Consider the following 21,389-nt stretch of genomic DNA (forward strand, 5'->3'; position numbering starts at 1 on the left):
GAGTGCTTAAAATTAGGCAATTAGAACTGTAGTTAAGCACTAGAATAGAAATAATGTAATTTTCCAAAGAGCTAAAATGTAACAGCTCCCAGTGATACTATCTAAATTTGACTCCATCTGTGGAAGTCAATTAGGTAATTCAGTTGCACAATTTTAGATGCATTTTTAAAAACGGTTGAGTGAACCTCTTTTCTTCTCAGTTCCTGTGCTGTACACAGAAAGGGAAGCTTACCTACCTAAGAGAGCTTTTGGGAGATGTTTTTAAGTAGCATATAAGGCTGTTTGAGAGCATCCTTTGAGCCATACCTTTTGAATGTCCCAGCACAGTGTCAGTTATTCATTCATATAATGAAAAACAACAGGGTGTCCCAGAAGTTGGAGCATATGGTTTGCCTCCCTCTTAGCTGATCTCTAACGCTGATGTTGCACAGAAGTATGAGATAAGGACTGCCACTACCCTTGGACCTTGGGACCCTGCATAATTGTTTGCCATGTGCTCCTTGCACAAAAGGACTGGACAAGAGTTGAAAGATGTTGGACACTCTGCTATCGGTGGTCACACTCTACTGTCTACATCCAGGCTGAATCTGGGCATATCTGTTTCCTTTTTAGGAGCCTGCCATTCTCCTTTCCGTAGTTTGAACAATAGCTTCCAGCTGCAGTTTAGCATAAAGGAGGTTGTCCAAGCCTTCTAGCCAGCAGAAATGTTGCTTGCAATTGTGGTATCTTTACTGCAGCTGTCTTTCAAGGGAAAATACATTATTTCATACTTATTTTTATAGGGTGAAAATCGATGAATTTGATTGGGATGAAACTGATGAATGTAACTGGTTGAATGATACATTTTCTTTCATTGAAATGCAGCTTGCACATCTTGTAGCTTTTGTAGAGGCAAGGTATTCTTACGGGCTTACTGGGTTGTGCTTCTGCAGCAGCATTTGGCCCATGAGAGTTTTGTGACCATAATACTAGCACTGTGCTGTAGTTCAACACATTTGGAGTTGGAGATGGCTGAGAAGTAGTAGTGATTATTTTCAAAAGCTCTTTTCCGTCTTGCTTCTCTCCGTTTCACTGCTAGGGCTTCGCAGAATAAATGCTTTGTGTCTTGCGTGTTTTCCAGTGCTGGAATGCCCTCCCAGAAAGACAGCTAAGAGTCAGTGACCTTCTGCTGAGTGTTTGTTCACTAGTGTATGTATGAAAACACTTTCTGTCAAGCACGTAACACCTGTGTGTTTGAAAAAAGGCCGAAGCGGAAGAGAGAGGAGATTTAAGGAAGAGGAAAAAGCTGGTGATAATGTGGATGATTTAGAAATTTCCATTAAAAGAACTGGAGAGTTCCTCCTGTTCAGCACCCTGGGCACCTCCTTAATGACCATCTTCTGCACTTTTCTATATATGGTAGATGTGAGAGGAGGTAGGTAACATGCTTGGGCACAGACGAAGACGACAAATAAAGATGGTTCTTATGATAATTTTGGTAGAGTGTTTTGGACAGACAGCATTAGTCGCAAAAGTTTATTTGCTCTGCCTTCTGCTGCTTGCTGTGTTCAGCAGAAAACCAATGAGAGGGGGAATCGGTGGCAGTCGGGGAGTGACAAGCAGAAGAGGACTCCAGTCAGGGAGTGACAGACAGGAGAGGGCTCCAGCTAAGTGAGAGACTCAGAGCTGAAGGAGTCTCTCCTCAGCAGCTTACACGTCCTTGTGAAGTGGTCAAGATTCGCCCCCCCCCCCCCCCCCCCCCCCCCCGCCCTGTTCTGTGGGGAAATATGTTCATATTTCTTTTAACCATGTGATGGATGGGAGGACAGCCATTTTTTTTACGTTCTTTTTCCATCAGCCTTACTTCTTGGCAGACTTGGATCTGATAGCTACGCTGCTTATTGAACAACTGAAGGTTTTTAAGAAGACCAAGCATCGTTAAAGGAGGGCCATCTAAGTAGTCCAGTTTAGGCCATGGTGTCCTTTTGCCTGTAGAGGGAGGTTTTTTAAGAAATATCCTTCATGCCTTAATCTTTTTTCCTGCTCTTTGTTTCCCCCTTCTCAGTCTGTTGGGCCATTTCTGTTTCTGGCATTCAAACATGATCGAGTTACACCAGGGCCTCAGGAGTCTGCATGTCATTTGGCTGGTGAAACATGACTGTCTGTCCCAAGCTGGCTGGAAGTGCATAAAGGGGTGGAGGAAGGAGTTGAGCAGGGGATTGCTCCCTGCAGCGTAGGTGGTGTGCTGTAACAGATTTGTATGTCTAAACCCATGCAGTATTTTTCACCGAAAGCATAGAAACCTAAAATAGATACAAAACCGCCCAGGAAAGCACAAAACCTCTCGCAAACCAACTTCCAGAAGCATTTTCAGCCAGCATTTAGGATGGTAATGGTGCTTCACACCTCACAGATCCTTCAGTGTTTGTCTTTGCACGAGGAATCTCTGTTTTGACTGAAGCTGGATTGTCTCTACTACACTCTTGTCGCTGTTCAAGCACCATTTACTTGAAATTGAGTGGCTAACCCTCAGAAAATTATGTGCCATTCGGCTACCTAATTTGACCATAAATGCATATTTGTTGCAAAGTCACAAAGGATTCATATAACTCCTTATTCCCAACATACCAGCATGGTGGCTTTGAAGTCAATGACTATATGAAGTAGTCTTGAGTGGCTTTCTCATAATGATTCCTCACACCCACCAAAGGTAGGACCAACAGTCCTCATGCTGCTTTAATCATGTCCCATTTTATTGCAGTATTACGTATGTGCCAGCAGAAAATTTAGATGAGTACAGGGCCAGTTTGGGACAACAGACAGAGGGAGCTGTGCCACTTGATCTTTTTCCTTCACATACTGTCAGGTGAGTCAAAAGACTTACTGTTTTCTCCCATAGGGCTCTCAGATGTAACTCTTTCCATACACTTTGCACAGTTCAGGAAGATAAGTTTTATTTTAGAAGAGCTGAAAGATGGATGGTTTTCTTCAGACCAGCAGCCATTCCAATAAAAAGCTGTTCAGAATACAGTTTTTGCTTTGGCTAGCAAATTTTTCTGACATTTTTACAAGGCTGTTTTATAGGTGTTTGATCTACCCAAAAAGGAGATTGAATACTGCCCCATCCTAAACTTCTCTTAAATACCATGCAATTTGATTTATGTATCGCCACAAATACTCAGTGCTTCCAACATGAGAATTTGGCATTGATGGTCTTTCCAGAACGTATACTGGAGAGAATGAATTACGCTGTCCTTTTCCTTGAGTTTCAAAAATTCATTACAGTTATAGGCCAGAATATTCAAAGTGACTAATAATTTTTGTTTTCTTGAAATTAACTCCAAAAGCAGTAAATGTTTTTGAATGCTGCTGTTGTAATTTCTTCCATTTTGGAAACAATAAATAGTTACCTTCAGCTTTGATTTGGTTCTAGTTCCAAAATGTAGAGTCTTTTATTCAGTGGTTGTCAGTTGATAGCAACTTAATTGCGGAGACAAGTGGACAGGGAATCCCCAAACACAATATGTATTCTAACAGACATCTGAAAAAGAAGTTCCTTACATGGACCCTGTGTATGAATTCTAACACTGGCAGGGTGATCCAATACATGAAATTTTGCATTGAAATCTAGGGATTATGTGGGTACTTTAAAAATTAATTGCATGTTCCTGTTCATCAGCAGGGAACTTCCAGAGCTTCCAGAACGTGAAGAGGGGGAGGGAGAAGAAAGTGAACTTCAAAATGCAGCTTTCAGTAACTGGAACCAGCCTAGAAAGTAAGTGCAGATCTAGTTGCACAGTATAAAATCTCATCTGAAATACAAAAATTCTGAAACCTGTAATGTATTTTAAGAGGAATAAGAAAACAACAGAATTGCTGCACTTACGTATATTGTGCATTGCAGGAGTAATTTACTGTTGATTTTTACTGCCATTGGGCTAAATCCCTGCAATCTAGCAATTTCTTGATTACTTTAGTAATTTATCTTTATAGGTTGACTCTCTGGGAGACGGTAAGAAGAGACGAAGAGGAGGATTCAAAGTTCTGATTAGAATCCAAAATAAAGTGAACAACAGTAGACACAATTACAGACTTTCTGAGCAATTCAGTAGATAATTCCCACTGAAAGACAAAAACTTTCCAAGGAGGAGTTACTTCTGAGTGTTTTTAAAGCATTGTGCAAATCCACATGTCTTCAGTGTGCAGCATTGTCACAATCACAACAGATTTTCATTTATTTTGGTCCTTGTTTTGTCACAACAGGGTTGAACTCTGGAGAGAGCCTAGCAAGTCACTGGGCATCAGTATTGTTGGAGGACGAGGGATGGGGAGCCGCCTGAGTAATGGAGAAGTGATGAGAGGGATCTTTATCAAGCACATCCTGGAAGACAGCCCGGCTGGCAAAAATGGAACGCTGAAAACCGGAGATCGGATTGTGGAGGTACCAGCCGAGTGCCTTTTGCTTGCAATACCCCCAGCATCTCAGGAGCTGCTGAGATGGATGTGTGGTCCTGGGCCGACAGCTGTGTAATTGCTCCAGCTGGCACCATTTGAGCCATACATAGTGTAGTACCATCTGCTGATGTTTGTGTGCAGACAGCTTTAATTTGAATATACAACCTAAAGCATAGATGACTGACTGTGTGAGCAGGGGTCTACAAAGCCAGCGGTTCTACCTGCCTGTTTTAAAGCCAGCATGTGTAGGAAAAAGCTTTGATTTGGTGAAGCTGAAAGGTTTTGTCTTTGCATATTGGAGAGCAACAGAAATGGCCAGTGAATAGCAAATCATGCAAATAAATGCCAAGCTTATTTCCCTCTTAAATCTTGATCAGATCACATAATTTGTGTGCATCTTGTGTAGCAATTAAGGGAGACACAATCTTTTTCCTGCTGACATGAAGAAAGGTGGATTTGATACAGAGGAAGTTAAGAGTGTTGTGCCCATGCTTGAGGGTAGGGTAGCCAGTGGTGTTGTAGGGAGGAATTTATCTAGATTTCTATTCCGCTTAGCCAATCCCGTGCTCATGCAGTCACTTCTGCTCTCTCACTTAAAGATACTGAAGAATGAACATACTGAAAGGAATGTGTCTTTCCTGTGATGATTATCAATAAGTCAGGCATAACCCTGTCTCCAGTGTCAGGCCATTAGGAGCTGCACTCCTCTTCACCCTGCTGGATGTCCTTAGCTGACTGTCAACCAGTAAGAACATAACAAGCAAGGTGATAGAGATGGTGATTCTTCCCCTGGATCAGACTGGGCTTGCTTTACATGGTGATACTTAAACTGCAGTTTACTGTCTGCTACAAGATCCATATAAAGGATCTTGAAATAATACCTTAATATAGGTAGCACTTTCTACAACAGGATGGAAGAGTTTCCAGTGTATAACAAGTTGGGAGGTGGAATTTTGCTTGATGGCCACAAAGTTAAAAAACATTCATTATACCTGAATACCTGGATTTTTATGAATGCAGCGATTGTCTCTGACAATGATGCTTGCAGAAGTTGGAGTGGGTGAGTGAAATTAAGTAACTAATGTTGTGTTAATGTGACTGTTTCTGAATGGATTATTTCAGTTTCTCAAGTTGTGGCATATCTAGGCTTTTCTCTCTACTAGTGCATACAGTATTTCAGACATGGGGAGTCAGAGAGCCTTAGTGTTATTGTTCAGTTCCTCATAGATTTAGAATTTTCTCTCTCAGATTGTTTTTGTTCTCTCTTTATTTACATTGGATGGTTAAGTTTAAGGTAGAGTTAGACAATTAAAAAGGTAGGGGTAATCCTCATTGTATAACTTTGTGTGCAAGAATTGCCACTAACAAATAACCTTTCTGTGTTAGCTTCTAGCTTTTATGGTCATTGTGAGAATGCTTTACTGATGCTAACCTCACCATAATGTGGTTCTTACCTGGATCGCAAGACACTGTTTTATACACCAATACATATGAAGGCATGAAGAAAAGCAACCAGGCAAAAATTTTTCCTTAGCCATCCTTTGTAAATGCTTTCTTCTAGAAGAGAGAAAGCTTTTCAGCTCTGACCTAAAAATTTAACTTCTGGGGAAAGTGTCTAGTAGCTAAAATTGGTCTTCTCTTGCTTTAAAAAAAAAAAAAAAAAAAGGAATGAAAAGAAAGGGAAAGAAGTACTCTGTACTGACATAATACCCTGTAATGAAAGACCCTCCAGCACCTAACAAGTTTCAGTTTGTAAATCTCATAAAGTCCTGGGAGGTAGGTTATTCCAAGATAGGATTTACAGGAAGCGGTATTTGGCAAACACTACCACTCTCTTCAGATTACCTTATCTCTTCTTATTATCATATCTCTTCTATTACATTGCCTGTGGGAAAACGTATGGAGCCTGAACCAAGAACGTTGAAAAAACTGTTTTTAAAACCATGAAGAATATTTGATGTCCTTTCAGTGCTCTTGGAAATCTCAAACCTGTGTGTGAGGGACCTCAGGCCAAGTCAGTAGAAACCTTTCCACCAGTAACAGAGGTTTGGGCTTAGGTTTTAGTCAAAGTTCCCTAACCAAAACCCAAAGCTGACTCATGATTCTTGTAGCTTCTTGCAATGTTAAGATGAGGCCTTCCAATTACAGGTGGATGGAATTGACCTCAGAGATGCCAGCCACGAACAAGCAGTGGAAGCCATACGGAAGGCAGGCAATCCTGTAGTCTTTATGGTACAGAGCATTATAAGCAGACCAAGGGTAAGCATAAAGAATATGAAAAGAGATGTAATACATAGTAATAGATGAAACAAATGTTCAAGGTGGTGGTGTTTGGGAATGGGATATTTAATCCTGAAAGTTCCATCTCAGCTATTTTAGGAACAAAGATTTGATTTAAGTATTATTTCCATTTAGAATGAAATCGATTTGGATTTGGAATTACCCTCCAGCACGCCGTCCTCAAACTATTTTGAAAAGCCTCAAGAAAGATAATTTGTTGGGGGGCAGAGTAGGAGTCTTAACTAAACCCAACTCTTAGAGATTGACAGCATGTCTGAGAAGCGCATGCAGAAATACAGCACCTGTTAAAAAATTCATTGGACATTAATGAAAGGACCTAGAAGTACACGGAAGTTTTCCGTCACTAAGCTGCATGGACATTGCAGACAAAAGCTACTAAGCTTTAATATATGTTGCTTGCATCACTAGAAACTAACCTTCTTCATTGTAGAATCTGTGTAAGCTGCATGTTTATTTACTAGTTGTCTCATAACTCTTGTTCCCCAGCCAGAGTCTCTTTATAGTCCTTCTTCAGCTTCTGCTCCCTGTGGGCAGAAAACTACTAACCCATTTTATCGTCAGTCATCTAAGGTAAAGTTGCATGAAAAAGCTCTATTGAATGTTGGTTATTGATACTCAAGCTTCTAAAGTAAGACTTTTGCATTTGCTGTGATGTGAACAAAATTGCCACTGCTGAATGTTTAGGCCAGTTTGGGATGGGAGTGATGCCCACATCATCACCAATAAAAGTTTATCACAACTTACTTTTATTTAGAGAATGCTCCTTTGCTATTTTTAATTGTAGTTCTTTGTTCTCTTTATTTTCCAATTATTAAGCTTGTTGGTTATTTCTTAACTGTTTATTAACAAACCATTGTTTCTCTGTAAGCAGAAACATTGCAAATGCTCTTTCAGTACACATGCGTTGTGTTGTGATCTTTGTAAATGGCATTATATTTATTGTCTTCATCTTTCGTAACTTGCATCTGTACTTTCTAGTAAGATCTTATAAGGGAATTTCCTGCCTTCAGTCCCCTAGATAGCTACCTGCCTGCACACAGTAGCTATATTTAATATGGTACCTATGTATTTAGCCAGGCAGGCAGTTTCAGGTGACATGTTGCTAATGAGTCAGTTTCTTCCCCTTTGTTTTTTTTCATTCAGGCTGCTGTAGTAGTTAAAGAGAACCTAAGTGTACTCCAGAATAGCCCAAATAATGCAAATGGGCTGTGAAAAGCTAGTTGATAGTTTTGCTAGCAAGCAGTTATCCATCAAATCTGTGTTTCATACTGATACTGCTCTGGGTATTTCTGAGTAAGAAGTAATCTATCACCGTGGTTATGGTCCCAGATAATTTGTAGGGTTACAGCATTGTGCTATATGAAATGCTAGCTAGTTTCTGATACCTTAGCATCCTGGACACATTAATAAAATGCTGAACACAAGTTAGTTGAAAAAAGAAGGAAAAAAGAAGGTAAAGTAAGTTCTGTTATTTTAGGTTTTGTTTTGAAAAAAAACCAGTAAAAGGAAAAATACCCTTTATTTTAGCATTTGCTTTTCTTGTCCTAGACTGTGCAAGAAAGCATGCTAAACCTAACTGTTTAGGCAAACTCGAATGCTCCATATTTTATCACAGTAGTCAGTCCAGATTAATACAATACTGTTGCATGGTTTATAATTTGAGCTAGCAGTAGTATTTTAGGTGCTATGCCATCATGACAACATAAAAAAGGCAAGATTTTGAATTACTGTGGCTGATCTTCTGTTTTCTCTTTTACTAGGATTTCACTGTTTATATACAAAATGTTTGTGATGCTTATTTTAGTTGCTTAAAATTTCATCAAGATATAACTTAAAATTTTATGCAGGTGACAAATGTAATGGTTACAGTGTAACAGGATCATTACACTGGCAAATTACTTTTCCCAAACTTCTCTTTATAAAAGACAAAACCAAATGTGAATCGCATGTGTAAACAGAAAATCTCGTTGTACTGTAGGGAAACTGCCTGTTGACTTTGAGTGACTTGCCAGTGAAAAAACCTTGTTCATGCACAGCTCTACTTTCTCATTGCTGAAGATATTGTAGAACCAAGACATAATGTTGTCTTACCAAATTACATTATTTTTTGTTTTGTATTTTATTCATATCAAAAAATGATATTTGAGAATAAATGTTTAGGGATGCATTTTCTATTTTCAGGAGCATTTAAAAAACCAAAACGCTTTAAGAAAATTTTTAAACAGCAACATATATCTGGATTAAATTACTGTGATGTAAATATATCAGTTGATGCTGCAAACTTTTCACATTCCTTTCCACTTACAATGGTTCTTATTTTCCAGTAGCGTTAACCTTACAGCCCTTACACATTTACACAATTGCCAGATGGATACACCTCGTGTAGAAATTACTTTTAAGTATACATTGAACAGTATTTCCAACATACTATGCAAAATCAGAGCTGTTCCCTCTTTATTAAACAGGTTCTGATCTCAAAATAGAGTACAATACAAAAAGTGCATAAGGAATATAAATGGTCAAATTACATCCTTTAATTTTGTCTCAATACAAAAACTCTTTTTGTGTTAAATAATAATAAGGAAGTACCTTATATTGTTTAAGGAGAAGACCAGAGAATTTAGTTTCATTAAACTACAAATTCAGAAAATTATAGGTGCATGCACAAACATACAAAGGGATCGGTAGAAGTTATTATTAGATATGAAGTCCATTTAGAGATGCCTAGTACTACTAAACTTTCTCTTTTGCGAAATACGCAGTGAGCGTGTTACCACAAGAGGTAAATCAAATTATGAGAATTAATCTGCAGGTTTCAGAACAAAACTAAACCTACTGCATTATTACAAAGAATTGTGTTTGTTCTAAGCCAGGGATCCGCAATTTTACAATTAACTAATACGTAAGAGTATCCCATATCCTGAGATGCTTGGACAAAATTGTACAGATGTCACAGCAAGTGTATTTTCTGTTGTTCATGCTGCTGAATTATGCACTTTGTGGGCTAGAACAGGTATGAGGATCGGTGCTTTTCCTCTATGCTTTGCTAAACATAGCTGATACAAACACAGGGCAAATACAGTTTTGCTTACCTTCGCGTGTCTGTTGCAAAGTGCAGGAAGTGGACCTTGTTTGGTTAGCACAAACTGCTAAATAAACATGTTTTATTTCATGAGTCACAAAGGGTTCATTTAAAAATGTTTTTGCTTAGTTTCTATTATGTTTTCCCTTTAGAATACTTCCCTGCCTTTCTTGCAGAACAGTCTTTTCTGTAGGCCAGCTGTCTTCAGCAGCACTAACCCGTTTGCTGATTCTTCTCAGTTCAGCACTAACAAGGTTGGATGGTGACGTACTGTCTGCTTTTGACTCACAAAATATTATATGTGTGCTTCTTTGCCATTAGTGTCTCTCTGCGTTTAAATTCTCTTATACCAATTTGGGTAAAATACTGTGCTGATGAGAGTGGAAATTCTGTGTAGTGTATTAAAAAGACACAGACACGCATGCACATAGAAGAGTTTTGAGTAAGTTAAAAAATGCCAACTCCATTAATCATAACCACTAAATCTGACCTAATCAGAGCTACCAAAGGAGTAGGTTCTCAGTTACAAAATCAGTCCCTGTGGTATATGTTAAAATATCCACCTGACTGTAACTCTCTCATCAGCGTGAGGTGTTTTGCTGCTATGTGCTTCATTTTCTTTTTATGTGGTTAGGACTTTCCAACTTTGATGTTTCTTTTCTCTTTTTGCATGAGAAAAAAACATTGGCAGCTTTCATTTTATAATGCTGAAAATATTTTCCCTCTGCTTCTTGCAAATTCTTTTAATGCACCATGAACAGGATGCTGACATCTTTGGAGATAAGAAAAAAGTTAGATTCTTTTTTTTGTGGTCAGTGCTTACTGCATGTTATTCATATTGGGAACAGAGTTAACCTCTAACACAATAATAAATAAAGGCTTAACTCTTATGTGCATGCATTTCTGATTTAATAAAACAATTTCTAGCTGGTTATACATCTTGGGAGTGATTGTGCCCTTTGTCAATTTTCCCATGTTGTCAAATATAGCAAGTGTACAATGAATATCTATGATATGGTATGTGGTGTATAATTGCATGTGTGTTTTTGAAATCTGTCTTTGTGTTTGTTACAGTTCTGAGGAAAGGGAGTAGAAGCGTAACATAAATGATGGCTTGTATTTTCTATATTTTCAAAAGTATTTCTGAAAAAAATTGCACACATTTTTAGAGAAAACCTAATGTTTTTGCAGTTTCTGCATAATTCCTTTTTTAACATTGATATAAGGATGGTCTTTTGTCATCTCTGTCCACTTCTGCTGTACTAAGGTTCGTGTACAGTAAGAAACTTTGCTGAATCAGGGTCCTTAATAACCCCTTAAATACTTTTGTCCATTTATTAATGGAGTTAATAAAGTTGCAGCAGTTAGTAAAATGAATCCGTAATTGAAAATGAGTTATTCATTAACAATGCTGTGTATTACCAAAGGTGCTGTAACATGTGGATTGCTGTTTTCTGTTACTGTAGGAGGTATCGAATCCAATTAGGGTTACCTTCCATTGTTCCCCAACTAACCCTTTTGCTCCCACACCATTCAAGGTTTGTCTTGATTCCAGTGAGTGGGTCCTACCGTATGTGTGCTGTACGTTTGTACATGGCCTGTGATACCTTCTGGAGTAGTGCTTCTTCCTCTGCATGTGCCTCCTTTGTTGAAAGTGATACTGCTCCAAACTTGCTGCCATTTGTAATATCTGCTTGGCTGTGATCGGAGTGACCCTCGTAGCCAAATGGGTTCATGCACTGTCTGATGCTCTGCGTTTTAAATGAAATACTGTGCCGTAGCACACTGAAAGTATTTCATGAGTTAAAGCATTTTAGGTTTTTTGTGTGTGGCCCGATTCAGGGAGCAAAAGTCTTATGTGTGTGTAAACTGCGGGGGCCAGCTTCTGCTGCTGGTGGTGCATGTGTGGCAGGCTGAGTTCTGGAGGCAGGACGTGGTCCCCTCCACCCAAATGGCATTGTAACACCCTTTTTACCCTTCTCACAAAGGAGCCTTGCTTTTACTTTTGTTTCAGCATTTCCTTAAACCTCAAACATGTTCAGATGTATGTATGCATGCACAGAGGTACAGAAAGAAGCGGGTTTTTTGTCAGTCAGATTATGGTGGCTGCAGTACATAAGTGCTAATCTGTCAGGTTGTGGCCATATATCCACACCTTACAGATCTTCTAGAGGTCATTGACAGCAATTTTTTGTTCTTTTTTTTTCTGGTCATGTTTTCTTTGATTTTGCAGAGTTCTTGGACAGTGTCGTTTACCAAGAGTACCACTAAAATGATATATTAATTTTGGTTTTAAAACACAGAGACTACTGTAAGGTCTGCTGATCTGGTCTGCTCTCACACTGTATTTCCTCACTTTTTCTGTGTGCTGTGTAGCTTTCCAGTTAAAACTCTAGGAAGCACTCTGAAAAATTAGTAGAACTACGACTTCTAGAACTACTCTCCCCTTCACCCCTCCTTGAGGTAGAGGTCTGTCACCAACTTTTCTCCATGGTGGATACATGAATTTTTGATTATGAAAAGTCACTTTGAATGTTATTAAGTAGTGTTTCCACCCTACTCTGATTCTGATGGGTAATAATGTCTTTGCTAGAATTTTGCTGCTTCGGTTGAGGTTTATGTCTGCCCTGTAACTATTAGCAAGTTTTAGAGTATAATTTGCATAAACTGTAAATAATTCCTGCATGAAGTTTAGTGATGGAAGGTATCATCTCAGCAGGATGGCATTGTCTTAGATTTGAAGCACACATCAATGTGACTGATATAATGGTACAAAAAAATCATATAGCATTTATATACTTTTTTTATAAAAATGGTGGGCTTGGGTGCCATATTAAAACTTCCACACTTTTGACATTTAATGACTTCTTAGTTAAGCTCCTAGAACAAGTTCCTGAATGAAAGGAAAATCTTTTTCAAGCGGAAGCAGAATGAGGGAGCTGAAATAGGGCATTTGTGTTTTCTTTAAGTCTTTGGAGTATACAGAGAATGAAGGTAACTCATTTTCCCTGAGAGATGGGACCTTCCTTATATCTCAGTATGACTAGATTGGTAACTTTCTAGTTTTTTCAACGCCATTTAAAGTGGATTGAAGTCTTCCAAGGTGTATGTTGTTATCCATTTCACTGTTGCCTCTGATGAAGAAAGTGTGTCAGTGTTTTTGGCACCCAGAGACACCATCTGAGATATTGTGTTCAGACTTTTGCTAATGGAGGTAATGAAAGCTGAAATGATGAGAACAGGGCTATGAAGCTAGGGCAACACCTGAAAATCCTAGCGAAAAGTACTTGGTTTTCATCTAAAGTTTTTGTTGTTTACATCAACAGCTGATCTGCCAAGTGTCAAAGTCTGTTGGGCATGCATAAGCTTCAGAATGATGATATTCAGACACGAGTTTCTTGCCTACATGTTTACTCTGAGCAAGCCAAAATTATATAAATTACAAACACTTAGCCAAATCCCTGATCAGAGTCCATGTTCCTCAGGAAAACCTATTTGAATGGAGGCTTGCCAGATTGTGGATTTGGGTGTTTAACCATTATATTGCAGTAGTTGTGTGTTTATACTTTTTAACTTTTTGTGAATATGAGTAGACCACATACATCAAGACCGAAAGTATTTGTCTCCTTTGTGATTTAATCTGTATCCTCCTTTATTTCATCTCCCTTGTGCAGCTTAGAGGAAACCAGTAAATAAGACTGAAAAAGTCCAGTTACTGTGGATTTCTTCAGTTATCATCTGTTTAATTTTGTTTTTAAATTGTCCTTTCAGTTAATATGCCGGTTTTTGTTTGTTTTTTTTTTCTGGAGGCATTTTTGAAAGCACCAAGTTCTTTGTTTAATTTCCCTTTCCTCCTATGCGGCTTCCAAAGCATGTGATAGGAAGAAATTATATGCGGTGGCTTTTAAAAATAAAATCAAGTCTTTTACAAATATGACATTAAAAAAAGAAATCACTTGAGTCTTCATAAGAGACTTTTTCTGAAATGTAAAATGGCACATAAAACTTTACTGAATTGGGCTTTTATTGTGAGCTCTGTTTGCTTCCGAATACATTTTGGAGTGGTGTTATCTCTTACCTTGCCTGGTGTTTGTTTCTGTCTTTGATCTCTTGCAGCCTTTCTGTGCCGTGTTATTAATTTAGAATTCCAGCTGCTTGGTATTTAAACTTCAAAGCCATAGTCATTGCCATTTTGACATTTTTGTATACTAGTTTGCCCTACACAGAGTCTGCATCTGCTTAGCCACTGCATTTTTCTTATTCTCCACAGGCATTTGGTCAGTCCGATTTAGAGCCAGAAAAGACTTCGCTTTATAACTTGCCTCTGCCCCCTCCTTCAGCATTTTCAGGAATGAGCTGTGATGTTGCACAGTCACCTTCTAGCAGAGTCCCAGAGGATATGGAGAAGGAGGATGAGTTCGGTTACAGCTGGAGTAAGTTTATCCTTTGCGATAATGTTTGAAATATTCAGTGTTGAAATAGCACTGTAGCAGAAGATATGGGGGGTCCAGTTTGAACTACTTCGTTCTCATGTGCTTCGTGGTTTGGGTGTTAAGTGTTGCTGTCAGCTTTCAGTTGCGCTTGGTCAGATGCACATGGTGAATATAAAACTAATTTTTTGTTCTTCATTGCACTCTAATCTCTGTTTTCCTCCATGGTCCCAATTCACTGTTTCACATGTAGGACTGCTTGAAGAATTTCAGGGTACTCTAGGTAACTGATGGCAGTGATTGATGTGATAGCTTCTGTTACCTGAAGCTGTTACTGGAGGGAAGATTATTCCTTTTATGTGTGAAAAGTCTTTTTTTTAAGAGAAGTTTTAATGTTTTCCAAAGCTGGAAGGAAAACAAGGAACTAGAAATATGGTTATAAATCCTCTAAGGCTTAGCTTAAACAAACGTGTGGTGTACACTTAAAATTTTCTCATTCAGTTTGGGATTCTTCTGTCAGATACTGCCCGCTGGACACTGACCTTGACTCTCTAGGTGACTTGTGAAACTTCTAATGTAAATTCAACCTCTGCTGCTCACACTTTTACATTTAGAAAAGATCATGCAGCGCTATGGAAATCTACCGGGGGAGCTACACATGATTGAGCTGGAAAAAGGAAGGACAGGTCTGGGACTTAGTCTTGCTGGTAACAAAGACCGATCCAGGATGAGTGTCTTTATAGTGGGAATTGATCCAAATGGAGCCGCTGGCAAAGATGGCAGGTTACAGATTGCAGATGAGTTACTAGAGGTGAGTTTTTGCAATTTATACTGAAACCCAAACATACTGACTTAAAATGCACTAAAATATTAGATTCTTGCTGCAATATAGATGTTCTTCAGTGGACTTTGAAATCCTGAAGTAATCCAAGTTGACATCACTATGCTACCAGATTTTCGTTCTGGTGTATGCCAAATAGTTGCAGCTGGGATTCTTTTTCCTGGTTATAGTAGTACTAAGTAAAGGTATGCTTATATATGAGCATAAGGTATATTTTTATATTACCACAGCTCAGCTGATGATACTTGCAGATGTATTCTCTGCTATAGCTTTTCCCATTCTTTCTGATAGCAGTAGGTAACATTACCCTCACAGAAATGCTTTATGTAACTTCAAAACTGTATGTGGAGGTGTTTGAGGATGCACTGGGGAGATGGTACAGGGAGGGAATGGTGAGACTGAGCAAAGCTTGAGGGAGACACTGAGAGAGTAAACGATGTAGGTTGGCAGTTGCAGAGTAGGAGAGAAACTGAGGGATTTGTGGCACTGTGGACTTAGTCTCATGGAGGGACCTGTTAGTTGCAGAGTCCAATGTTACCTGCTAGACGGTTCTCCTGAATCAGGTAAAAATTCTGGTTTTAAAACCTTGATGTTGCAGATGCTGAGTATCCCCAGAACACATTGAAACACATTTGTCTGAGTCTGCTCTCATGTGATTTCTTGCTTGCTGTCCATGATGTAAACCTGCAAACTGATACTAAGAGATTGTCTCAGCCTCTTCAGAGAGGAGACATCTGAACTCGCTCCTTATGTTCCCAAGTAGCTGTCCTTCAGCTGTGGCGGGCCATGCCCTGTCCCCCAGCTGACAGCCTGACCGTGGTTCTTCACAAGCCCACGGCAAACACTGGAAGCAGTACTGCATCTGGATTGTCACCTCAAATGTAAATGACAGGGCTCAGTATCCCCGTGACCATGCCTGGTGGACACAGCCTGCATGAGAGCTGAAGGGTTGCTGTTATGCTCAACCCTCAGTTCAGTGTCTTGCGTCTGTTGCTCACTGTTCGCTGCTTCTCTGCTTCTGTTAGTACTGCCTCGGTGTGTGTTGCATTAGTTTCCCTTTGTGTAGGTCCAAGCTGTCCTTTTCCAATCATTTCCCCTTTCTAAGAGAGAACTTCTGCACTGTAGTTTCCCATTTCCAAGAACAAATGCAACTAATAAAATGTGAGCAAGTAATGGCCTTATTCTGCAAATTCACACTGATACCTCCAATCATATCTGATTCATAGGAGCTTCAAGGGGTTTCAGTGCGTCTGCTCTGCCAAATGAAGACAATGATTGTCAGGTCAAATCTTCAGATTGTGAATGCACCATCATTCAGACTCCTGTGTATAAAGTGCCTGGCTCAGAGCTGAGATTCGATAAATAATAGCAATCTCGTTGCTTGATATCAGCAATTCATTTATTTGTTATGGTTAGAATTTCCCATGGCCCTGCTTTATCACCACATCAGTCATGAGGTGATCAGTGGCAAGTGGAAATAGATGATGTGCCAAGTCAACCCAGTATAACTCAGAGAATGGCAGTTTTAGCACTGTGACAGTGTTAGTCTGAAATCAAACTACAAGGAATTTTTTACTGAAAGAAGGGAGTGACAGCAGGACACAGCATACTCTGTTATTTTAATACAATTGCTGCTTTAGCCAGTGATGTGGGATAATGGATTTTTTTAAGGCTTAAAAATTAGTTTAAGGGAATTAAAATATTTTGAGAAATAATTGCTGCCTTCCTTTATATAGATAAATGGGCAAATACTCTATGGAAGGACTCATCAGAATGCTTCCTCAATAATCAAATGTGCACCATCTAAAGTAAAAATAATCTTTATCAGGTAAGTTCTGGTTAAAGGTTTGGCTAAAAAGGTTTATTTTTAATATGCTCAAGTTTTGCATAGAGTGTTTCTGTTTTATTTTTAATTTTGTTAAGATAGATGTGCTTTTGAACCCAGTTCTTAGTAGTTGTTAAACACGTCTTGAATCTTCTGTTTTGATATTTACATTGTGAGTGCCAGAAATAAAGCACTAGACTTAAACTTGTTCTAAGAAATATGGTGCTGTACATTCTTAATACATTCTTTAACTGAATCTATTGTAGAAATAAAGATGCATTAAATCAGATGGCTGTTTGCCCTGCAAAGTCAGCAGAGGCTTCACAGTGTACTTCAGGGACACTTCAACATCAAGAGGTAAAGTAAACTTTTGTTTTTCTCATTTGACTGAGATACTAACATTGTTCTGGATAGAGGAGTGCCGTGTCTGCTTAGCAAATAATACAAAAGAAAAAGAAATCCAAGTAAAGCTGCTAGATTTAGTACAGCTGTGCTCAACTCTGTTTTATTTTATGTTCATCTAAGCTATGAAGTAAATCTATCATTCCCATGAATAGGGTTATAGCAGTTTAAATGAATCCAGAAAATGATCAGACCCACTTTAAATGTTTGTGCGCTGCTTTATTTTGATGCAAAATGTTGAATATAGTTGCTCACGGTTATGTTTTCATTTTCTGTTAGATTGATATCAGTGCTGCAAACTCCAGTGCTTGTTCTGACTTCAGTTCATGTAAAAACATTCAGTATGTGGAACTCCCTAAGGTATGTGCTGAAAATTAAATTTACATCAGCCACATTTTTATTCACTAGCTTGCTTTTTTGTAATGAAGTCCCTCTTAGGGCAAACAACTTTGTCTCTTACTGGAAGTCAGAGATTTCTAGAGGTCTTCCCTTCCTATTTGTGAATGGACCCCAAAGTTTTCCTGACGTAATGACTGTCTTTGGCAATCTCATGAGTCTCTTTAACTTCACATAAATTTGCCAGTTGCTCTGTGTCTCTGGAAGAAGTCACCTCCTGTCCTGTTTGCAAAACTTTTGGTAACCAGATGCTGGTGGTACCTCAGGTAAAATCATTGCCATAGTTGTTCAAAGTAAATGAATTAGCACATTACAAGCACCAAAGCCCCCCCCCCCCCCCCCCCCCCCCCCCCCCATATTTAGTGGAAATGGTGCAGCTGGGAGAAAACGGCCAGGTGTTCTGTAACTATGAAGCTTCCAAATGAGGGTGGAAAAATTGCTGCTCCTGCTTATGACATAGAGAAGACAGTTGCATTCAGTGGACATAAGGATAGAGCCTTGCAGACTGTTGGTAAGTTTTTCTCCTTGGAAGGCATCTAGCCTTCCATTATTAACCAGGAAAGTATCTTACAGATGATAGTATCTGGATGATTTAATTTTAGGTGAAAGCATTAGGGAAATTTCACTCTGCCACAAATTTTTACTAATTTCATGGGAAGAGCATACATTTTTCTATCCTCTGTATTTTCCACTCCTGTGTGTATTTTTCCTGTGGTTTCAAATAATGAGTTTAAGCTATATCATGAAGTTTTATTTACCTCAGTTTGTAGGTAAATAAATATTTACCTGTAATATTTTGTGTTTCTTACTCCTATTTATGAATTTAACAACTGAATCACAATTGACCTTGTAAGTTTCAAAGGAGTGGATTTGGATTTAGTAGTGTTTCAGATTTATCTTGGTAGCCAATATACTGTTTGCAGGTTGGCAAAATCTGTTTCAGAAATAGATTAGTTTAAAACAAAAACATCGATGCATTGTGAAAACCCAAACTTTTGTTGTGTCTGCAAGCTTCACTAGTCTTTACTGGATGTATTCTAACATTCTGATAAACACGGTATCTAACCATTTGCATTTTTCTGTTTGCCCCAGGATCAAGGAGGCTTTGGAATTGCCATTAGTGAAGAAGACACAATTAATGGAGTAGTTATTAAGAGCTTAACAGATCATGGTGCAGCAGCAAAGGTGTGAGAACATTTAAAATCCAAATAGGGAATGAAAAATGTTTTTTGCAGTAGCATCCAGAGCTTATGTTTTTTATTCTATGTTGCTTCCAGGATGGACGAATCAAAGTTGGAGATCGGATCCTGGCAGTGGATGATGAAATTGTTGTGGGATATCCAGTAGAAAAGGTGCTTCTGAAGTGTTAGGAATGTTGCAGAAATCACACCACTTAATGTAGGAGATGATTGTGTCTTAAACGAACCAGTGAGGCTTTCATGACTATTCTCTGACTTCATTTTCAAAGCTGACTAAAGAACCAAATATCCACAGGCATCGCCTGGATAAGGAAACTACTGCAGAATAAGCTAAAGCCTGAATTTAAAGCTCAGCTGCTATTTTACATTAATGCATTACATGAATCGTCTATCTCTGTGCTACAAATGTGATTTCCCCCCCCCCCCCCCGTGGTTCAGATCTTATGACTGAGAGGCACTTAGGTGTGGGCTAAAAGCCATGAACTATCACTGAGTAATGACTCTTCATAGCTACTCCACTTTGAAAGTATTAGAACCAGTAAAATTAATGTACGTAAATTTACATGGGTGAGTTGCATCAGTGGTAAATCAGGCCATGAGCTGTGCTTATACATGAAGAGTGTCTGTAATAATGGCCTCATTATATTCCAAGCCTGGTATTTCAACCCTTTGGAGAAAACTATCTCCATTCCTAAGTAACAAGATTTATTTCTAACTTCTAGCTCTGCAAACTCGATTTGGGTTCTGTAATGAATCAAGGAGGGATTTTTTTCTAGCACCTGCCTTGCTACCAAGAAAAGTGATTCTTTAGGCATGAGATTACTTTCTGTTTGTTAAAGGGCAATTACAAGAGCATCCATCTTACTCTTTGATGCACTACTATCTCTGAAGCAGTAAATGAGTAAGAGATAGTGAAGCTGTCTGCAGGGAAGTAGGTAGGCTTTGGAAGAAGAGACAGAGAGATTGAGTAAGTAATTTCTGAAAATAGTTCTAATTCTACTGAAATGTAAGGTCTCGGCAGGATTTGGTGTCTTTTCTGTGAGATGGCAATTAATTTTGAAGGTTCTTCAGTATCCCTTTAAACTAGATTTTGCATTACACCCTAGTGTCCTTCTCTCCCTCCCACAGTTCAGGTAGTATTTTCAGATTTTCATTCCAGCTGTGCATCTGATTAAGGAGCTAGGATGGCAGTAGCACATTTATTTAAACCAGTAGATGTTTTGGCATTGACTTCTGTGGGATCAGAATTGGGCCCCACCCAAGCATTAAAAGACAATACTGGTTTTCAGATTTTTCTAATAATGGCTATAAACATAGTATTTTGTCCAGAGAAGCCATCAAAAGACCGCCACATTCTCGTCTGGTATAGTTGGCAAAGTTTCATGGAAGCTACTTGATTAACATCAGCCAGGTCTGGCCCACAGTTAACTCTATTGCTGTTTCTTATAAAAAACATCAATATTTGTCCTTGTTCATTACCAGGAAAACCTGCAGGATTGTGACTTGTAGCTCCAGTTTCCAGAACAGTTCTTCTGCTTTAGTTTTGTTTTACAACTGAACAGTCCAGTTACACTCTTCACCAGCTTTTCTCTTTACCATTCAGTTTATTAGTCTCCTGAAGACATCCAAAACTATGGTGAGGCTTACAATCAGCTCAGCAGAGACGGATAGCCAGACTGCAGCACCAGTCCCTTCCAGCACTGCTGCAGCAGAGAGGAGGAATACGCAGCCGCCAGCAACTGTCCCCTCTTCCAGCTCACCAGAACCAGAAGCAGTCAAAAGTAAGGTTCTCCTTGTGTGTCTGTCTTCACTGGGGTTGTGACATAAAAGATGAAGACCCAGCTTGTAAACAAGTTTTCTCTTTTTGTATGCACTCAGCTGTCTTCTGAGTTGCATTTTCTAGTACTTTTGGATTACAGATTCGTCTAAATAAAGTAGTGAGGCTGTACACTGAAGACCTACCTCTTGCCTTCTCACTGGCCTGTTGTAGAGGCGGGAGGATGGAGGGATTTCCTTCTCCCTCCCAAAGGCTGTGCAGCGGGTGCCTCTGTCATGGTTGTCTAGAACTAAGTGGGAGGCATTCCTTGAGGGAGAAAAGTCATGACATCTTTCCTAGAACAGGGGAATGGTTGAGACTGTCTTGCCATCTGTGACTAGCTGCATTTGACTCTCCCCCTTTAGAGTGGAGAGTCGAGATGCAAGTGATTGATCGTGGTTATTGGTTAAGTAACACACTACTAAGAAGCTAATAATAACTTAATTGAGTAATGCGCACATCAGTTAATTTATATGTACGTCACTGCAAGTATTACTGAGTCACATTTCTGTTGCTTATTACTAGCAGTAGTATTGATACGCAATTGTACTACTATAAAGAAATCTTAAGAAACACACGGGAGACCTACTAGGTAATAATTCTGTTGTCTTCCCCTCTGCATTTAGTTTTAGGGTAAAATCTATTGCTTTGTCCAAGTCTATC

At 39.0% G+C, this 21,389-nt stretch overlaps 1 protein-coding gene across 1 annotated transcript in view; it reads left to right on the forward strand.

Moving 5' to 3' along the window:
- MPDZ (multiple PDZ domain crumbs cell polarity complex component) overlaps positions 1-21,389 on the forward strand; it is a 90,930-nt gene that overhangs the window by 54,184 nt on the left and 15,357 nt on the right. Inside the window, exons 23-37 of the mRNA XM_050912624.1 lie at positions 2,741-2,845; positions 3,662-3,754; positions 4,243-4,420; positions 6,583-6,693; positions 7,222-7,305; positions 9,970-10,071; positions 11,284-11,355; positions 14,088-14,250; positions 14,862-15,058; positions 16,825-16,916; positions 17,180-17,270; positions 17,595-17,675; positions 18,804-18,896; positions 18,989-19,063; positions 20,514-20,691. Coding sequence (XP_050768581.1) covers positions 2,741-2,845; positions 3,662-3,754; positions 4,243-4,420; positions 6,583-6,693; positions 7,222-7,305; positions 9,970-10,071; positions 11,284-11,355; positions 14,088-14,250; positions 14,862-15,058; positions 16,825-16,916; positions 17,180-17,270; positions 17,595-17,675; positions 18,804-18,896; positions 18,989-19,063; positions 20,514-20,691 — 1,715 coding nt within the window. The remainder of the gene's footprint in view (positions 1-2,740; positions 2,846-3,661; positions 3,755-4,242; positions 4,421-6,582; positions 6,694-7,221; positions 7,306-9,969; positions 10,072-11,283; positions 11,356-14,087; positions 14,251-14,861; positions 15,059-16,824; positions 16,917-17,179; positions 17,271-17,594; positions 17,676-18,803; positions 18,897-18,988; positions 19,064-20,513; positions 20,692-21,389) is intronic.

The sequence above is a fragment of the Gymnogyps californianus genome, chromosome Z, assembly GCF_018139145.2.
Source record: "Gymnogyps californianus isolate 813 chromosome Z, ASM1813914v2, whole genome shotgun sequence".
NCBI classification, from domain to species: Eukaryota; Metazoa; Chordata; class Aves; order Accipitriformes; family Cathartidae; genus Gymnogyps; species Gymnogyps californianus.